The 22,535-nt window shown below is 34.6% G+C and overlaps 1 protein-coding gene and 1 pseudogene across 9 annotated transcripts in view; one reads left to right on the plus strand and one right to left on the minus strand.

Annotated features, from left to right (window-relative positions):
- Positions 1-22,535, minus strand: part of SCAF8 (SR-related CTD associated factor 8) — a 219,206-nt gene that overhangs the window by 194,414 nt on the left and 2,257 nt on the right. For 5 of the 9 annotated variants that reach the window (XR_006410179.3, XM_026505110.4, XM_044386443.3 and 2 more), the window contains one exon: positions 18,418-18,480. The exons of the other annotated variants lie outside the window; for them this stretch is intronic. Coding sequence is in view for 4 of the 5 variants with exons in the window: in XM_026505110.4 (XP_026360895.1) it covers positions 18,418-18,480 (63 nt within the window). In the remaining variant the exon portion in view is untranslated. The remainder of the gene's footprint in view (positions 1-18,417; positions 18,481-22,535) is intronic. 9 annotated transcript variants of the gene reach the window in all.
- Positions 1,330-7,799, plus strand: LOC113259658 (single-stranded DNA-binding protein, mitochondrial-like; annotated as a pseudogene).

Here is a 22,535-nt window from a genome sequence, read left to right on the forward strand (position 1 = left end):
CAGCCCAGAGTCTGCAAACTAAACAGGGACCTCAGCCCTATAACAGCAAAGAACTTTATTCAGTCATCAACCTAAATGAGCTTAGAAGAGAAATCCATGTCTCAAATGAGAGCACACGGCCTGGCTGACACCTCGATTTCAGCCTGGTGAGCCCATCTGCAAAGGCAGCCAACTAGTGCTTGGGCTGTGACCCATGGAATTTATAAAATAAATCTGTGGTGCTTTAAGCTATAAGCTAAGTTTGTGGCAATGCGTTGCAAAGCAACAGAAAACTAATACAACAGAAAAAACTGTAAATGATTTTTTCTTCACTTTACCTTGACACTATAAATTTTTTAATTTTTGCACATATTTTTTGAAAATTATTTTTATAATTCAAAGTCAAAATTAAAATTTTTTTAAATTTCTATTTTTCCTAAATAACTTAAAAAGAAATAGAAACTCGGTATTTTGCACATAGGAATAAAATGTAAGATACTTGTTTCACTGATAAAAGTCATTTTAAAGAGATTATTCTCCAACTGTTATACGGGAAAACCAATATACTTTATTACAAATTTTACTTCAACAAATCAAAACCTAAGTATTCCCTATATCTAAAATTTGTCACTCCCTAATATACAAGTTCTCCTCTCCTACATAGCAGGACCTTCCATATTATCTTTGGGTTGGGAGACAACATAAAATATTAGATATTATAACATAAAATCAAATGCACTTGACATTAACAAAATGTGACCAGAGAACAATAACAGAATTAAGAGTAGCAGATGCAACACTAAAAGCAACATTAAGAAAAAGCATGTTCTGAAGGAATAATGTGACCAAAGTAAAATTCTTTGTAAAAAAATGTTTGAATCGAAACTCTAAATATATAAGCTTGGGTTACTTCTATTGAAGTAGCAGTGTTCTTGAACATGCAGAATTTTTTGAAGAGCAAAAGCCGAAAAGATATGTTACAGATACTCTGCCAGGACTCCCAGATCACACTTTTAACAAAGGCACAGCTCCTGACTTTACACTAAATAACGTGAGAGTATAAAAACTTGAAAACAAAGTTTCAAATGCATCTTTGAAATAAACCATATATTATTGCGAACACCAAAGCACATAAAATCTGAAATGTTGTTAACATCTAAAAATCTGTGAGCAAAATTAATAATTGTTTTGCCTTTTTAAAATATTCTTATAACCTTTATCTGTGGTTATAAAATACTATAGAAAAATTCGAAAACATAAAAAAAAGCACAAAGATGACAGAAAATGCAAATTATCTATAATCCAACAATTCATCACTCATTCCAAATATACTCATTAGTGCCAGGCACTATGGATCCAATAGAAGAGGCAGACATCATTGTCCTCATGGAACTGAATGTGCTTTTGCAGACAGGCAATATTCTAATAAACAGTCTGCAGAGTATAGTTAAGTATACAATGAAAGTAATTACTTGGTGAAGGGTATGCAAAACTGTACATCTTTCTCCGGATCTCAAATCCAGAACCCTTTAAAAAAAAAAAAAAAAAAGTTGGGCACCTGGGTGGCTTAGTTATTAAGTATTTGCCTCCAGCTCAGCTCTGATCTCAGGGTCCTGGGATCCAGCCCCAAGTTGGGCTCTCTGCTCAGGAAGGAGTCTTCTTCTCCCTCTCTCCCCAACCCCCGCTTGTGCGCTCTCTAATTATTAAATAAAATCTTAAAAAAAAAAAAAGTATAGATATTACCAGGGAAATGATGCCTATTTTCTTAAAATTATAAATCTGAAGTATGCAAACATCTGTCTAGTAAGATCAAACCTATATACTAAACTTTTGGTGGGGCAGGTGGGGTAGGATCCTCTAGTTTAAAAAAAAAAGAAAAAGAAAAGAAAGCCAGAATTTGATATATGAAAGTGCTAACAACATTGTTATGGCAAATATAAATATTTATATGCTTCATTAGCTATTCTTCCCTATGGGCTAAAGTATTTTCACATAAATAACTAACCTTCTGCATTACTAAGCAAAACACTCTTATTTCTCAACCATGACAGTTGTCTAACGTTAATATAACACTCTTGAAAACTGTTATAAAAAGGAAGCCATTTACTTTAGAAATCTAACTTATAGTTTAAAACTGTTAGTAACAAAGAAAAACTATGATCAACTTTCCCTCAAAAACTACTAAAGAACTAAATTTAGGCCACAAAAACTTATTTGCATGGTCTTTAATTCAATACAAAAATTTATGTATCCTTTCCAAATTCTTGGAATAAAGTGGATAAAAAATATCCTTAAAATAGTATACAGGAGTTACAGTGAGCCAAGATGGAGTAGGCCCACTACAGCCTCTCTCTCTCCCACTGATTACAACTAAAAATCCCAGACTAAACACAAAATGCAACTACCTGCAGATTGTGAAAAGTAAAACAGAAGCCGACGGGAAACAAGTCGAATAGCAACCAGTGATGGGGGGCGGGGGCGCTGTGTGTAGGTGGCTGAGGTAAATTTCATAGTGTTTTGTGCTTCTCTATTATCTCTAGGTTTTGATTCTAAAGAGTGCAGAATCAAACCGTGCAGCCAGTGCTAGAAGCAAAAACATTAGAGGAAACCCCTTTTGCTTAGCCAGAAGACTAAGTAAAAGGACTCCTCCATGCTATTGAGGTGGGCATCAGGAGGAAGCTCCTTTTCTTCCTCCTCTCCCACTGCCTACGGTTGGAGGGCAACCACCACTGCCAGCACCTAAAAAACCCCAAAGAATAGCGATTTCCGGACAGAAGAACTAGGAAAAGGGGCTCCTGTTAGCCAAAAAGTATGGTGAGGAATCCCCATTTTTTCCTCACCACTTCAACTCTAAAGGTTAAAAATGAAGAGAAACCTGGCTTTTTGGCCAGGGGAACAGAGAAAAGGATGGCATGGGATCTAGGAAAAGTATGGGAATCCCACAGAGAGCTGAGAAGAGGATTTCCTAATTCTGTGTAAGAACTAACTTAAGTATTCGGCTCATTCTTGAATTGTGCCTGTGTGAAACAGACCCAAAGAAATCCGGCAAAGGCTTTGAGAACTAAAATTTATGTAAACCACTAATTCCTGGTTGGCACATGTGCTGAGTACACCTAAAACAGCAAAACAAAAGCTTTTAAAAATTGAACTGACACTGGAACCACCACAAAAAGGCAAGACAGAACTTGCATCCTGAAACTAACCAAGATGAATGTCTGCTAAATAAAACAAATCAACATTCTTAAGAGGATTTTAATGAAGTCCTACAATTTAATACTGAAAATGTCCAGTATATAAGTCAAACTTAACATACCAACACACACACACACACACACACACACACACACACACACACACACACACCCTAACCAGGAAGATCTGTCCACAATGCTCAAGTGAAAGGAGAATCAACAGATGCCAATCCCAAGATGATGCTGATATTGAAATTATCACAAACTTCTAAAGAAATCATAATGATTCTCAATAAGATAAAGAAGCAAATTCTTGCAATTAATGCAAAAAATAGAAGTTTTCATCAGAGAAAGGAAAACTACAAAAAAAAGAACCAACTAGAAATTTTAGAACTGAAAAATACAATATCTGGAAGGAAAAAGTAGTATGGTACTCAATATAAGAGCTATAAAATTATTATGAGTGACCTTTATATATTTTAAGAAGCAAAAGGCGATAATCATGGAATTTTCACATCAACATTTCAAATAACAGTTTAAAAAATGCCCAAAAAGAGAGATTTAGTAAGATATACTAAGAAAAAGTTAATCAGATATACACATTATTAATGTAGACTATGGAAATCTCTAATATGTTACATGACAAATATAAAATATTTGCAATTACAACTTTTTAAATAAGAATTAAATGTAAAAATAAGACCAAGAAAAATGTTCAGAAAAATATCTGCTATAACAACTTAATGTAATTTATTAGCCATAGATAATTTTCTTACAATTAAAAAAAAGTTCTCCCCACATTTCTGTCTTTCATGCAATTTCTGTCTTTCATGCAATTTTTTTCTTTTACTTTTTTTTTTCAAACCATAATCTAATTAATCAACTATGAAAACTTTTTCAAGGTAATCCTAGCCCAATTAAAACAGAACAAAATAGAAAATACCAAAGCACACACTGACTAATCTTGGGTGAAACTTTTGTTCCTGTTATATTTACATAGGTAACTATAGATCATGATACAAATTATATATTTTTTAAAGATTTTATTTATTTATTTGTAAGAGAGAGAGAACACAAGCAGGGGGAGCAGCAGGCAGAGGGAGAAGCAGGCTCCCCGCTGTGCAAGGACCACCCCCCCCCCCAATATGGGACTCACTGGGATCATGACCAGAGCTGAAGGCAGACACTTAACCAACTGAGCCACCCAGGTGTCCCCACAAATTATATTTCTTTTTTTTTTTTTTAAGATTTTATTTATCCTTTAGAGAGAGAGACAGACAGCGAGAGAGGGAACACAGGCAGGGGGAGTGGGAGAGGAAGAAGCAGGCTCCCAGTGGAGGAGCCTGATGTGGGGCTCAATCCCAGAACTCCAGGTTCATGCCCCGAGCTGAAGGCAGATGTCCGACGACTGAGCCACCCAGGCGCCCCCCACCCACAAATTATATTTCTTACTGTGGGTTGTAAGAGGTTTTTCTGAGGCACTGCTCTAGCCCACAGTCATAAATAGAAAATAATACTAAAATAAATTATAAGAAAAATAATAAGACATGATTAAATTATCTCTGGATAATTCTTGCCAAAGGCTGGGTCTAAAGTGCAATCTCTGTTCATTTTTTTTTAAGACCATTAGCAAATATCTAGAAATACACAAGACATAGTGGTACAAAACAGATTTTTTTTCCTAGCTGTAATCAGAAAAATGGGAAAAGGGAATTAACTTTCACATTTGAAATCACATCCCGCCATTAGTGATGTATACATCCTCCTGCAACTGTTATACAGCCTGCTTATTACCTTCATAGCAATCTTATCACAAGGCAAAATTATTTGGTCATAATTTGTTTTCTGTGTAGTTTATTTCTCTATCTACCTACCTACCTAGCTATCCATTTCTCCATTCAGCCACCCACTTTGGAAAATACTGACCTCATATATTGTAAACCCTCAGTAAACAGGTACCAATATCAGTATCCTTTTCTTCATGTCCTCCACAATGCCCAAACCAGTTCCTTGCACATATTAGGTATTCAAATAAATGCTGATTCAAACTTTGATAAAGTAGGTTACTGGGTTCTAAAAGTAATCAGGTAACCAAATACAAGCTGCCAAAATAAATTTCTCAGACTTCTTCATATCTGAATTCATCGAATGATGAATGATGAATTCAGACTTTTTTCCTCAAAGAAGTGGAATATGAAAGCCACGGATAATGATATACATTTCTTTTATTTTTCCCCCTTGAACTTTACTTGTAATAATCTTTACAGCCTTGTACCTATAATTCTTTCTTTTTTTAAAGATTTTATTTATTTATAGAGATAGAGACAGCCAGCGAGAAAGGGAACACAAGCAGGGGGAGTGGGAGAGGAAGAAGCAGGCTCACAGCGTAGGAGCCCGATGTGGGGCTCGATCCCATAACGCCGGGATCACGCCCTGAGCCGAAGGCAGACGCCTAACCGCTGTGCCACCCAGGAGCCCCTGTACCTATAATTCTATGCCAATATTCATGAAAATAAGGAACTATTTCAAAGTAGCAGAATGCTTCACTCTGAAATAATCCCCAATATCATTTATAATATTGTATAATAATCATTCTTGTATACAATTTTCAAATTTCCTTTAACTCTTAGGGTTAATCATAAGCACTAATAATATTCTTACTCAGATCAATAAAGTCTTATTATCAAGGTATAATCAACTGAAAACAAGGAACTGAGAAAAATCCAAAGCCAAATTCAACCTATTAATAGGTCAAAGCTAAACAATCATTAAATCTAATCAAACCAACATTCACTGACCACCTACAGCAGATATGCACAATATTAAGCCCTTCAGAAAACAAACAAAAATCTTGAAGAACTTCACTTCAGATATCTAACAATCTACTGATGTAGAATGGGAGGGTAGTGACCTACCATTACTATAATACAGCAGATTCTTAGCATTCTAAGATTTATCATTGTTAGCTTTGACAATTCACTAATGATCCAAAGGTCTCTAAACTGTAATCACAGGTAATTCTGCAGAGACACTAATTTGAGGTGTGTATTTGTTTCTCTTCTCTCATATTCTCCTTTGCATTTAACAGAGGAATAATATACTAAAGTGGTACTTAAAATTTGGGGGATCCAGAAGAACCTGAAGATTTTGCCTCATGAAAACAAAAACACAAGGCATAATGTAGTGCCAGAATAAAAAATGCTACATTCAAACAAATGAAACATACATCCAGTTGCTAATAGAGAAAAGGTTTAATTAAAAAAAAAATGGAAGTGAAATGGGCTGACTGGAAAAAGAGAGCATTCCTGTTACAGCCGTGATTTCGCTTCCACACTATTTACATTCGTAACACACTTGTCAATAAATCTCTTTACAAAACTAGCAATTTTTGAGGACGGACTAGAGAAGAGGACTATTTCCTAATGGAAACAGAATTAGAATCTCAACAGAATGCTGTGCTTTCCTACTGGAGAATCACTGAGTATCAAAAAAACAAGACAGATAGATGAGAATATATAATGCAGAGCTTCACGTATTTGGTAAACGTTCCCATTCATACTGTTGTACATACACAATGTATATGATAAGCACACTTTTATATTTACTTATAAATATAAATAACTTCTTTATTTCTAAAATAGTCTTGTATTAAAAGGCTTAAATCCGTAACTAAGAAATCTGCACAGCTGAAGGTAAAGGTAATCTGAAATGTTCTTAAAAAGTATAAAATGATTCAAGCAAAACAGTTGTTTGAAGAGCCTGAGTAAAAATTAATTTAGTAATCTAAAAGAACTCAGTTCTACTGTAGAGAACAGAGAATAATAAATTAAAAGCCAATTCAAAACTAACTATAACAAACCAAGGGAGAAGTGATGAGGACCTGGACTAAAGTATCAATACTTTATTTTTATTATTTAATACTGAAAATAAAAAGGAAGGGAAGGATGCAAAACACATTAAAAAAAACTCACTGGATTTCATGACCGAAAAGATGTAAATGAAAGAGGCACCTAGGAAAATTCAAAGTTTTCAAGTCTGAGTGTCTGGGAATATGATTTTACTGCTGACATAAACAGGAAGTCTAGGTTCAGGCTAGAGCATACAGGGAAGACCAAAGACTAGACCAGAGAAAAAGCAAACAAAAGGCACGTTTCGAAGACCTGAATTACAGGGATTTCGTCAGTTTGTAAGACGTGAGTCTGAAACAGCTCGGAGCTTGGCTGTTGAGAGGTCTCTGAATCGTGTGAGTGGGTCAGGACCCCCATCATGAGATACGGGGAAGGGGAAAACCCTGTCACAGTATTTTCTCCAGCAATGAATGAAAGTGAAAATGTACCAAATGGGTGATGTCAGTCGAAAGACAACATGGCACAGAATATCAGTACTCTGACCAGGCCTCAGAGATGTGGCATATCAGTAAGTGAAAAAGGGGCCCTGAATTTCTATGGAAAGGAAAGTAGACTGTGGTGAATACACAGATAAAAAATAATGTGAGGCAACAAGCAACAAGAATCATAGCTGATAATTATATTTCTGAGTGACCACACCAAAGACAAGACAGAGTGGATGATTCTTCTTTGGCCATTACTGGGCACAGTCTCATTTCCAAATCATGTACAGTCTTTATAGTTCCTAAGGACAAGAATTAAAATATCCTTTTATATAAAATGAGAAAAAAAAAAGAGAAGTCTAAAAGAAGTTCGTGGAAGAACGGTAAGTTTAGATTCAGGTGGTAACAATACAATTTCATGTGCATATGGACACAAAATACCTAAAAACTTACGAGACTGAGTCCCAGAAGAGAAAAGCAAAAATACACATCATTCCTTAAGAGACAGCTGAAGAGATAAGGAACACTGAAGACTAAGTATCAGAGAGAGAAAGTAGAACAAATGCCTACTACACCTCAGAGTAAAATCATTCCAGAAATAAGAGCAACAAATAGAGACTAAAAAAAGAGAGAAAGAGTGGCATGATAAAGGAGAAAGAAAAAAATATTACTTTCATCTACTTTGTCAATTATTAAGTACTATCATAAATGCTATATCACTTTTACCTTCAGAAGGGCCCAATGAGATTAAAATTTATTGTACTCATTTTATAGATGTATAAACTTTGGGTAAGTGACCTAAATTCAAATTGATAATACACTACAGAACCATGTCTCAAACCCAGTCCTTCTGCCTACCCAGACACTATTTCCAAAAACAAAACAAAAAAGCCCACCAGCTAGCAACCAACTAAACATATACAACTGAGCCACTGAGTAAGATGGTAGATGACTGTGGAGACAAACCATTTAATAGCATCAACCTAAACAATAACCAAGAAGACTTTACTCAAAAGACAAAACAGTATGAAGCTTATACATCCACTGACCAAATAACAGCTAAACAAATTCTTTCAAAAATGAATTTTAAGCAATCCTCAATAAGGTTTAAGAGCCTTCCAAACTTTAACAAGGAAGCTCACTTTCTCTAAAGAATTTAATTAAAATAGACTAAATCCATCTTTCTCCCGAAGCTAAGAAATGTAGTATTTTCAGTCTGAGGGAAATTACTACAAAAGTAACATGGTAATAAATGTTGTGAAAAATTCCAAATATTGAAAGCTCTCATTCACTGCACACTATCCACCTACTGCTCTCTTAAGAAATGACCACTGTTAGACTGGGAGGCTGCCTTCCAGAATTTTCTACACCCACCTATGCGTACATATGTAAGTATTGTAAATAAGTATATGTATTTATGAAAAATAAATACACATTCCAGTGCAAAATTATACTCCTAGTAACTGTTTAAAACTGATTTTCTTCCTGGATTCAGTAAAACACTGAAATTCTTATAAATGTTGACTGGTAATGATAGTGGTCCAAAATCTTTCAAATATATCATGGTATTTTGTTACCATGCGTTCGAAAGTTTTGTTCAACAATTTCTCCAGCTTAGAAAATATGGGGAATATATCTAGTACTTTCTTTATAACTCATCATCTCTGTAATTTTTATCTATTATTAAAGTATGTAATATGAATATACTTTTCCAGGGGGACCGAAATATCCACGTTGACACTAAATGTTCTCAGCTGCAGCTTTTTTTCTTTTAAACTACCTTTCTTGGGGTGCTTGGGTGGCTCAATTAGTTAAGAGTCTGCCTTCAGGTCAGGTCATGATCCCAGGGTCCTGGGATCAAGCCCGGAGTTGGGCTCCCTGCTCCACGGGGAGTCTGCTTCTCCCTCTCCCTCTGCCCCTCCCCCTTCTCATGCTCTCAAATAAAATCTTTAAAAAAAAATTCATTAGAAACTTGCTCATTAAGATTAATATTTAAGACAGCCTGAAGTTTACCTTGTGTAATCCCATTTTATAAACGATAAAACAACTATCTCCTTGTCACCTATAATCTTTCACATCTTATTTTGACAGCAATCGTTTTGACTTTGCAGATTTTCCATGCTTTAAAATACCTGAACCAGGAGCCTTGTAAACAGCAGTCTGGGACAATCTAAAGGAAGTAGTTACAAAGTAGCCACTATTACTAAAATGTGAAAATTAGAAACATGCTAAAGATACAGGCTAATAGAGTAACGGCAATCCTCTCCCACAAAGAAGGTACAGGATATGTGAGCTTTGTACTTACTGGCTTTTTTCACTTTTCTGCACAGGGCTAGAAATTCTGAGGAATTGCTAGAAAACTGCCAGCTAAGGGGTGGCGGGAGTGTTACTACACAATACTTCTTTGCCAAGGCATGCACATTTTCCCATGGTACCTTATTTTGTGGGCAGGAGAGCAGGAGTATAGTAGTCTATTCCTTATCCTAACCCAAGTGTAGCATGAAATGATAATCAACTAAGAATCACCTATTCCCACTCCTCCTCTACCTCCAACACACAAATACTACCAACATCACACTAAAAACATACTGAAAACATTAAAACGACATTAAACTGAGACACAAAGAGCAGACATTTCTTTTAATTTGTTTGCTATGTGCCTCTGATACTAAACAAGTTTCATCATCTCTCAGTCTTAATTCCTCATCCATAAAATTAGTCTGTTAAATGATATACTATCACAGGTCTTGCAGGTCTAAAATTTGTAATTTCTGGAAATCGAGTTTAAGTATGGAAGTAACCAAGAAACCCAATCATAGAATCACACACTTTAGTTATGCCTATAGCTACAAATGTGTAACATGACTGTAATGGTCCTTAGCTACCCTATTCTAAAGTTAAAGAGAACAGAAATGATTCTCCAAGCAAGAAAACAAAATCTGTAAGTATAACCAAACATATACACACATACATACACACACACACACACACACACACACACACACACAATAACTCTTCAGTTTAAATTTTCCCTGGGACCTAAACAATCCAACTTCCTTTCATTTCAGTTCTTCCCTCTGTCTTCTGTAAAACATTAAAATTAAATGATATGAATTTTACATACTTTTAACTTTAGAAGTACTATTAATAATGAATTGGCCAAAATGAAAATAAAGAAAAATTCATTTGTAAATCCTCTCCATAACAAATCCCCATAAACCACATTAGCTGAAATTTCTCAAATAAATGCAGGTTCTATTTTTAAATGATATAGTCTTTACAGTCACAATTACATTCACAATTCCATGTTTACAATAACTTGTTTATTATAGACAAAATTAAGGTAAAAAATTATGTGACTAGGAGGAGCTAATAAAATGTTGAATGATATGAGTAGGCTTAATGTTAAATTCTACTAAAATCTCAAACAAAATTTAAATCTTTAATTTTATTCATAAATCATTCCATTTACAACTTAAATTTTAATTGCATAGAAGAACAGCATTTGTACAAGCAGAATTTAAAACCAAGAACATTCTATGCAGAGTTACTTTTAAATGTCCTCATATTCACAAATACGATATAATGGAAAGCATCAAAACCTTAACTTAAAAAAATAAACAAAAAAACCTGAAGAACATAAAGATTCTATGAGATTTTCCCCTACGCCTGCTTCTCTTCTTTCTCTGTATCATCTCCCTAGACAACTACACCCTATCCCAAATCTTCATCTTTTATCTATTCTCCTTAGATGCCTATATATCCGGCTGGGTATCTCCCACCCTTCATGTTCCATAGACACCAAATCTTCAAGATGTACAAAATTACTACTGTATTCGGCAAAATAGTAAAAGTAAGTATCTTTGGGTGGTTGAGATACAGGTACTTCAGTTCTTCCATACTAACGATCTTTCTTTTATTCCAGGTTATTAAAAATGATCCCACTCAAACCCAACCCACCAAATTATCTTTCTCAAGTTTTTAGCTCCTCCAGATTTGCCCACCTTAGTAATTAATATTATACCATCTTATTTACCTCGTCACTTAACCAAAGCACTGGCACCACCCTCAACCTCATATCCAGCTCCCTATTACTACTAAATTTCTCTTGCATTCATCCCTTCTTCTTCTTCCTATTATTACTCTAGTTGAGCCCCTCATCTTCTCTATGCTAATTTATTCTCCCATCCCCTAATCTCATCCCCCCATTGCCCTGTCCTGCTCCAAAGATACTACTTATTTTTCTAAAATTTTAAAACCCATCAGAATCTCCATTCCCTTTTGACTAAAAATGAGGTCTTACACATAGTGTACAAAGGCTCTTTATCAAAAAATGATGGCCAATTCTCCATCATTCCTCTCAACCCCATCCCCTTCCCAAAGTTACCATTTCCTTGAAAATGATATTTACCCTCTGCCTCATGTAACATCTCCTTCCTCATTCTGTGTACATCATGATATATATGAAGAGCTTACACACAGTATACACAGGCTATATCACTACTTCTTGTATCATACTATTCATTACCCTACCTTCAAACTCTTTGTGGTAAAATGTTCCCATTCCCACCCCTATTAGACGATGAGCTGAGAAAATGAACACGGGTATCTAATTAACGCTGGTAACCACTCTGCAGAATATAATGCCTGATAGATGGCAAATACGCATGAAAAATAAAGCTCAAACAACCAGCAACTACTTCCCAGCAGCATTCTTTTCAAACGCTAGTTGCTATTACATGAAAACCTTCATGTATATCATTACATTCTAGCAATTGGAAAATTGTAATTAAAACGGAATAAATAAGTTATCTAATAATTTTGAAGGACTAGCAAAATAAAGGAAGCCCCCCCCCCCACAGAATTATTTGGAATCATTAACTATTACAGCTCTAAGAGGCCTAAGACATCTTAATCCTCCGATTTTGCAAATGAATCAAAGTACTGACTGGGGAATTTTGTACAAGGAATGATATGCTAGCCTCTGGCCAACTCCTTTAAAATTTCAATACCCTTCAGTTACGTTGGTTACAAGCCTTGTTCTTGTCACCAAAGCAGAGACAGGCCTCTAAAAAAAAGTTCTGAGTTCTCTGACAGAATAGAGACAAGAATTTGAAAAATTCTGCTCAGTAAGAGGAACTGCTGTATAAATAAAAACCACATTTCTTGGTGTAAAAAAATTCAAAGATGTGAATACTTACACCACATTTCTTGGTGTAAAAAAATTCAAAGATGTGAATACTTACAAAAGCAGTCGTATCTCGATAAACTTTTTTTAAAAAGGCACTTACTGGTTTATTAAAAGCTTGTAGAAAAACTACTCAAAGACAGAAGTCCTTTCTGCAACAAACATGTAACATGATAAAAACTCATTCTGATTATTTTTATTCAGTATTTAGCCAAGAACAATACTGAATAAAAATCAAAATAGATAACCTGCACACAGTTCTGGAGCTTTTATTAGATGAATAAGCAGTAGCCCAATCAAGAGACTTTTTCCTTATTTTTTTTTTTTTGATTTTATTTGTTTATTTGACAGAGAGAGAGCACGTGCGCACAAGTAGGGGGAGCTGCAGGCAAGGGAGAGGGAAAAGCAGACTCCCCACTGAACAGGGAGCCTGACGTGGGACTCGATCCCAGAACCCTGGGATCATGACCTGACCTGAAGGCAGACACAACCAACTGAGCCACCCAGGTACCCCAACATTTCCCCTATTTCAGGATAACTACATAAGCAACTGCTTTCACCATGGTCCTCAACTTTGGAGATTACCTAAGAATCATTCCCATTATATTACTCATTAAAGCTTTAAAAAAGACTAGCTGAATCACTATTATGTATTTGAATAACATTTTTTGAAGAATCTATAAAATACATGTATTTACCACTAAATTAAGTCTAGGTTTTCTGTCCCAATTAATGAAGTTGTCATTTTCTAGTGAGTTAATGTAGCTATACACTGAAAGCATGATGATTAAGAATCACTTTCAAATTAAAAATCACACTTCACAAAAAAGAGGTGAAAGCAGAGTCAAACTTTTTAAAATTTGCCCCTTTGCTGCATTTTTTATCAAGTTTTCAAGAAAATGTTTGCTTTGCAATTAATATGAGAACAATTTTTAATAGATAAAATGTCACTGAGGAAAAACAATATGAATTTCCAGTACACATCCATACACAAAACCTGAATGTAAACTCCATGAGCGCAGGGGTTGTTTTTGGGTGGGGTTGTGTTTTCTTTTGGAATCTGTTTTGTACACTGTTAAATCTCTAGAACCTAGGAGAGTGTCTGTACTTGGTTGTAAGTGCTCAAAATTTTGAATAAATTATTTTCACTAAGGCAGCTTTTTAAATTCTGTTTTTGACATTCAAGTAAGCTTATTATAGAGCCTATAAGGAATATATTTTCTTGCTCAATTATAATTCTGACTTATAAGCAGCATGTTATTAATCAAGTTCTCAGGTTTCAAAGTTTGCAACAGGAGCCAGCAAAAAATGGCCCATGGCCTATTTTCGTAGGTTCTCAAGCCAAAGACACTTTTTATATTTTAAAAGAACTGTGAAAGACCAAAAAGAATATTCGTGAATAGAGACCTTAAGTGGCTAACAAAACCTAATAAAAATACTTACTATCTGGTCCTCTACAGAAATAGACTACTGCCCCCTGTAAATGGAGATTCCATTCACAAGAGAATGAAAGTTTTGCACACTTCCTTTCCCTTATGAATTGAATCTGCACTATTAGAAACAGATCTTTCACCTAAGACCTTCTCCCTAACTAAATTCCTGAATTTTGGCTTGTTATTTGATTTGAAGAATGTTAAGAAAAAAGATTTAACTATAGCATAAGTGGTTATGAATGCTGAAGCTAATAAAAAGGGAAGATTAAAGTTAATTATGTTTAATGCTTTCCAGACTAAAGAAATAACAAAAATGAAGAAAAAAACAAAATGGAATACAAACAGGAAAAAAACCGAATCTAATTATATTTCAAATAAATAGCAGAACTACATTAAGTGGAAAAAACTAACCAAGCCATGTGTGAACACAGCATTTTGACTATATACTGTCAGGTTAAACAAAAAATGAACTATAAACAAGTATTAAATTCTAGTTAATAGGCTTGTTTTCAGAGACATATCGTTTAGCAATACTGAAACTACTTTCTGTGTGTTTCAGGTTTGGCCAAATAATATGTAAATACACTGCGGATAACAGAAACTAGTTTTCTCACTTTCAGAGAAAGGAATTACATACCGAATTGGAAAGGGGAAAGGCTAGAATGAACCATACAGTTGTTGGAATAGAACTGGAGACATCAGGGTGAACCCATGGCTTTTTAGATAGGCAGAGAGTTAAAAAAAAAAAAAAATTTTATGTGTATACATATATATGTATATATACTTAAATTCTAGTTCAATTCATTAATAAATATCCACAGGAAGAAACCAGATCAGAGCTCCTTGGAGAAATGACTGATTCCAAGGCTAGGGTGAGGATATCTTACTACATAGGAAAGAAAGAGAGTACTCAAAAGATAAAGTGCACACATCAAAAGGACACAAGAGACAGCTTAAAGTAGCTCTGACTGGTCAAAACTGAGACAATCTTCATCAAAAAAACCCCCAATGAATAAAAAAGAATCCATGAGTTCATACTGGACATACATACATACATACATAAATGGGGAGAAGGAAAAAGCTCTTACAGAAGGCCAATAATAAAGAAATGATAGACAAAGAACATCACCTTTTGCCAATCATCCTAGGACTGATTCAGGCAAGAACTAAATGGATGCTTCCGTGGGTAAAAGTTTGATAAGCAACAAAGTATATGCTTAGTTTCAAAATACCTCCCCAAATGATACTTGTTAAAAGGGAAGAACAGTAACCTTACAATGGAGAAACCTTGCAAAAAAAGTTAACATCCCTAATTAGTGGGATAAATAGACATCATGCGCTTCCCAGGAACACAGTATCACTTCTGGTGTATTCCTGCCAAAAACGTATAACCTGAATCTAATCATGAAGCAACTGCAGACAAATCCATACTGAGAGAATTCTAAAAATAACTGGCCTATTATCATTAAATATCACCAAAGGTCATAAATGGTAAAGAAAGAGTTATAACCAACTATTTCAGATTAAAGGATACTAAAGAGACAAGATGAATGAATGCAAGATGTGGTGTAGGATTACTCTACTAAGGACATTAATGATATAATTAACGAAATCTGAATAAGAGCCACAAATTACATTATACCATCGTTAATGTCCTGATTCTGATCACTGTACTGTGGCTATGTAAAAGAATATCACTGCAGAAAATAGTCATTTAAAAGTAAAAGGCATCATGAATTGCATTTCCCATCATAATGCCAGAAAAAAAAGTTCGCACGTGTTCATGTTTGTGTGGATAGTGAACAAAAAAAGCAAAAATGGTTAACATAATTAGGCAGAGAAACCAGGATGAAGTGTACATAAAATTCTTTATTATTCTTTAACTTCTCTATAAATCTGAAGTTTTAAAATAAAGTTCAGAAGTGTGAAAAAATAAAGCTAATTTATAGTTAGACACTATGCCAGTAAAAATGAATTGTGAAAAACTGAGTGAGAGTTCTCCTTTAAGCGTAAGAAAAACAACTAGAGGTTGAGACCTGGGGTCCCTTTCAGTCTCAGCTCTAATATGTAAAAGTAGCATTTTATTGGTAAAATCACAATGGTGGTCCATTTTCTAGTCAGTAAAAGGAGGGTAGCACCTAATCCTACTTTTCTCACGAGCTTATCCTAAAATTCCACTGAAACATGATGGTTGGGGAAAAGAGGGTCAAAATATAAAACACTACGTTATAAAATGGCTCACTTTTAACAGTGTTTGGTAAACAAAAAATTTTTCAAAAATACATAAGCCAGACATTTTTCATCACAGAAAGTAGACATTCCCTGTATGGTTTTGGCTTATAAAAATTTTAACTTACTCAACATTATTTTTACCCATATACTTCAAATATTTCAATAAATCCAAATACCCCTATTTTTTTTACCATAAAATTTTATATTGTAAGACTCTTACTAAATTTTAAAAAACCATTAACTAGGGCTTGGTCAACTTATTTTTTTAATTAAAATATAACTGACAGAACACTGTATCAGTTTCAGGTGTACCAGTAAACCTTTTAGGTGCTGTGACCCAGTATAAAAAGATCTTTAAACATTTCCCAAGTTCTACACACTAAGATATAAGATGCATGATCCAAAGTGTTTCATCTTTCACTCACAAGCTACTCAAATTAGCCCTGAGGAGTCCAATCAAACTCTAAAAATTTTTACAAGAAAGAGACCAAATTTTATCATGTACTTAAGCAAAAGTTCATTTTAAAAATAAAAATATTTATATTCTTTCAAATTCATAAAGGCTTGGTCACCACTTAAAAAAAGCTTTTTTAAAAAATTATTTGCACCTGGAGGCTAATTCATATCTCATTGACAAAAGGAAACATTCTTAAAGCTGTTATCTTTCAGCAACAGTTATGACTCCAAAACAATTTTTTAAAAAATACATGACAAAAAATTTGGTATAAAATAAAACTTAATGTAGCTTATCTTATTCTGCCATTGTTGAAAACATAAGATGATATTCTTGTTTATTAAGTCCACTTGCTCAATCTCTATTTTGAATAGTAGATGAGCTTTCTTGACTCTAAGGCAAAAATGCTGGTAGAAGAATAGGCAGAACTGTGCCTGCAGAGAAGGGCTGCAACCAGCCCAATCCCCAGCAAAGCAACCCCAGTCAGTAATGCCTGCACAGCCTCACTAGCTCCGCAGCAAGGTCACTCACTGCACACAAAGCTAATGAAGTGGAACTAAAAAAAAAAAAAAAAAAAAGATTACAAGAATATCAGCTCCAAGAGGGTATGCTTCCTGCTTGTCTTGTTTACCACTGTATACCAGCAGAAAGAAAAATGCCTGGTACATGGTAAGCACTTCAGTATCGGTTAAATGAATTAACAAATGAATGAAAGAATGAAATCCTAGGTCTTGCAAATCAACCTATATAAAATTATATTAAGTTGCAGAAGTATTTTAAAAACAAATTTGGCATACATTAACTTAATAGCCATAACTATCTTTAAAAAACATTAATATCCTATATTCCCCCATTCTGACTAAATGTAGTGATGTCAAGGTTACTAAGATACTTCCTGACCTACAGCAGATATCAGAATGCATTTACATATCCTTCCCTAAGTTTCAAATATGGTGTATCAGAAATTCTTGTAAAGCAGAATTAGAAGACCAAATAAATGCATAAAATTAAAATCAAAGCACAAATGCATCGTTTACCATCAAACTTGAGATAGCATTAATTCAGATAAGAAATTACGGGCTATAGAAACATTTCTCATCAGCATTTATTTCTCATAATAGTAGCACTACCAAAATCTGCTCCTCTATAATTAGAAAACCAAAAATTTGTCTTTTTTTGTTTCTCCATCCCTACAGCATATCTGTCAATGATCTGTCATCTTATAGTTTGAAGAACTTCCTCAAAATATAAGATGTATTTCCAACCATCAAATTAAAAGTCTTATAATTTATTCATGTTAAACAGGTAATGTTATATTCCTTTTACAATACAGTAGAATTATGTGGAGCAGAATGCAAGTAAATGCAACAAGAGTATATATGATTTATGTTCACTATTAAGCACAGTAACTTTTTTTCAGTTAACCTCTTTTTTGTGAAGAAATTCAACTATTCCCTACATGTTCTCTTTAAGATTACTAATATATTAGAAGTGACAAACTTTATTCTGCTTCCCAATTACTGCCCATATAATCAAGACATCATTTCACTACCAATTTAAACCTAATATTTTCCAAAGGGCCTGCCTTATGTGCGTTATAATCATCTTACTATGCTTCTTGTGTCCATGCTGCTGGAAAAGCAGTCTGTACAAGCAGGAGTAGAGGCACAATCCTGAGAGAGAGGAGTAGAGAAAGATGTTGAGAAAACAAAACCAGATAAAATGAGCTCACTCGAGTTCAGGAGCTCAGCCAGTGTTCAAGGTCAAGGTTGATTACATTCTCTCATACCATTTTGAGTTAGAAGTTGTCCAATAACAGGAAAACTGGCCCTAGAAAGAGATATCTGAAATTCCATGTACAAGTAGTAATATCATCACTAATTCTAAGCCGACTAAACTTCTAAAAAAAGAAGCAAGTGATCGTGATCATAAAATATGACTATTTAGGAAACTAGGGAATACAGATGTCCCCTAATATCAATCAAAATTACTGTAACAAACTCAATGCTAGCTTAGAATAAAATGATAGAGCTATTTCAGTCTTGTCAAAAAATTTTTTTAAATTTATCTTGAATGATTAAGACTATAACACTCTCAAAGCAGAGTCTCAAAAATCATTATCATCAATCTCAATTACCCTTGTTTTCTAAATGTTTAAAATATTGCAAGGAAAAACCCCACAACTTTTACCAAAGCAAAAAAAAAAAAAAGGTTTGAAAATAGCATAATTACAGAACAAAGCTTAGGATGGATTTAATCTAACTGGAACCTTCAAATGCAATAGTTCCCTCCCAAAGCTCCCTCCTTAATAAGTGAAAATAACAAAAATATCAGAGTTTTGGTTTAGAATTTTCCACCTCATCTCCTAGATTCCTACAGTGCTGTAAAACGACCTTCAAAAAAATCCTTAATATGTACTAAGTCCTCCCCAAAATTAATTTTATATTTAATCAAAGAATCTTCTAATATAAACTCTAATCAATCATTTACTTTACATAGAGGAAACCAAATGTCCAGAAATGTTAACGACCTTGGTCCAAGTCATTCAATTCCAAGTACATCATTCATTCATTCATTCATTCAAGAAATCTTTACTTGACACATAGTATATATTAAGGTACTGAACTATGTACTGAGGATATAAAGCAATGAAAAGATATGGTCACTATCCTCATGAAACTTATAGTCTGGTGGGAAAGACTATTACTATATTACTTCCAGTAATCACTAGAAGGGAAAGTACAATTTCTTTAAGACTGTGTAATGGGAACTAAATCAGTGATTCTCAACCAAGGTCTATTTTATTCTCCAAGGGGCACCTGATAATGTCTGGAAACATTTCTGGTTGTCACAATAGTGGCACCTTGTGGGTAGAGGCCAGGATTACTGCTAAACATCATATAATGCACAGGACAGCTCCTCACGGCAAACAATTATCCAGCCCAAAATATCAATAGTACTGAGGTTGAGAAATTCTCATCTTAAACCACTGGGGCAGGGAGGGCTGAGTGAAGAGTTCCTTCCTTTACAACACTAATTATGTTGTATCTTTAAGGGAGTTCCACAAGACAGAAACAAAAAAAGATGGTTTGATTGATACAATTAACCAAAACACCCACTGGAAAGTTAAGACAGGAAAGAGGAAAGGAAAAGGAGACAGATTTCCTGATAGGTGAAAATGAAACAAAAAAATGCAATGTTTTCTAGCTGCTTCACATAAAATCCCTTTCTTGAATCACAAACAGAAAACATACAAATAAAAAACAAATTTCATAGGCTTTTATCATTCCCTCTACCTTTTCCACTGTTCACCATCCCATGTCTACTACTAGATACTGCTGAGATTATCCAAAGTCCTATAGTTAGATAAATGTACACTCTGGAAACAAAAGTGGAAATGGAGTAAAGCAGAGATGGGATTTCACTTCTGATGTGAAAGACAAGGCATGGAAGAGGAAAATGTCCTGGATGTTAACGGGACTCTGAAAAGTCTGCATCCTCCAGTTTAAAGAGTAAGCTATCTGACTAACTGAGGAGTCCTAACGACAAAAAACACTAAAAATTTAGGCATCCTAAAGATAATAAAAGGTCCTAGAATCATCTCAGAATTTATGAACCAAGGTAAACCCAAAATTTAAATTGTGGTAATTTTCCTGACACATCTCACACCTACATATCCGGTCCTTTAGCTACCACTCAGCCTTTTCTGAGCAGCAAGACAAATGGATCATGATGGAAAAAACAACCACAGTAATGCAATAAGCTATACAAAGAACTTAGGGGGGGGGAAATCTGATCACTAATACTTGATTATCTGAAAGTGTTAACTTGTTGAAGTATAGTAACGGTACTGACACTATTTTTTTAAGCCCTTAAAAATTAAAAGAATCCAATATACAAGTAAAATTCATCTCCTCCAGTTATTTTGCCTAAATGTAACCAATGCATAACTGATTCTTCGATTTGCCATGTATTGTTTTAAGAGTTCCTACGTTATGAAAATGCCCTCTCCAATTAAGTTATAATTTCCTAAGGAAAGAGTCATGCATTTCTATTCTTTTCCCTCTTTTCAAAAACAAAAAACAATAACCGTACCATAATGACCACCATACAGTGGCATTCTTAAGGACAGAGTACAGATACACAGCTCACATAAAACTGCTTTATTCGAGTAATCAATGTGGTCCTAAAAACGGAATTTAAGCAAACCAGTATGAGACTCTTTTCACTGAAGGGAGAACTCTAAACCATTGCAACAAGGATATGCCACCATCTTAGAGCAGCTACAGCTATGGCACTTGTAATGATAAAAACTCTTTTAAAGAGTTAACTGCTCAGGTTAAGCATAGACTCTTAGGGAGTCTTATATTCCAATCTGGACAAACTTTCTTTCATCATTTCAGAACTGACATTACTACTCACGGGAATAACTCATCACAAGGATGATGCTTAACTGTAAATTATAGCTTTCTCACAAAACTAGCACAGTGGGCACTTAAATATCAATTCTCGGGCCTCAATCTCACTGAACTCATGATAAGAGGAATTTACCACGTAAAGGATCTTCTGACAGTGACTCTGAACACAGGAAAGGAGAAGCCACAGACCACTTTGAGAGATTATGATAGGTGGGAGTGGGGGCAGCTGCACACGTTGACCATGACTCATAAATATCCTACATAAGGTCGTGGATTTTCAGACTGTAACTCATCTGCGCTTTGTAAATTAAAAATCTATATTAACCTGGGGTGCTTGGCTGGCTCAGCTGGTAGAGCATGCAACTCCAGATCTCAGGGTTTTGAGTTCGAGGCCCATGTTGGGTGTAAAGATAACTTAAAAATAAAATCTTAAAAAAACAAAACCAAAATAAACAAACAAAAAACCATATTCTTAACTTTAATATTTCTGGCATGTTCCTATTTTCAAGCCAATGCTAGAAGGGGGGATGGTCTTTAAAAACCTGAGAATTAGCAAGCCATAAAACCTAAGCATTTCATATTTTATATAGGCCTTTAAAAGCCAAATTCACTCTAAGTAAACATTCTAAAACAACCTTTTCTCCTAATACTATAACTCAAAATTCCTTTATTTTTGCACTCTGCAATACATAATTTAATGGAAAATATTCACTACTGAATTATTCCTTATTATATGCTTATTTGCAACACCATTTTTACATCAGCAAGCATTAGACACAGAAACTATATTCAAAATAAGAAAAAAAATTGTCTTTTGTGTTTAAAATAAAAAGTATATTCTTCTGAATCTTCTTTGAATGTAATTCCTTTCCCAAATTCTGTGACTGTATTGCTATTACTAAGCTAACTCCACATTCAAACATGGTGAAGTGTGAGCATGTTAGTAAATAAAGGAGTTAAAAGATTTTCTAAGGTCCCCTGAAATCCACAGGGAGAAAGGAGAGAGTGCTACATACACTAAAATGGGAATGCTACTGCCAATCTCAAATTCCTGTAAAGGTTAGATGAGAAAAAAGATGAAATATCTAGCTAGCCATGTAAATGTTAGGCCCCCTATCCTTAATGGAAATACTAAAATGAAAACCAATATACCATTTCTACTCCACTGTGCTCTATTGTGACAACCATAGGGTAGTAACACCTTTTTCTATCAACGAAAGCCTAATCAAAATTTGGGGGGGGGGGGTGCTGGGAGTAAGGGATGGTACATATTAGGAAGCCCCTAGACAAACAGAAAAGATAATCAAAAG

The sequence above is a fragment of the Ursus arctos genome, unplaced genomic scaffold, assembly GCF_023065955.2.
Source record: "Ursus arctos isolate Adak ecotype North America unplaced genomic scaffold, UrsArc2.0 scaffold_13, whole genome shotgun sequence".
NCBI lineage: Eukaryota > Metazoa > Chordata > Mammalia > Carnivora > Ursidae > Ursus > Ursus arctos.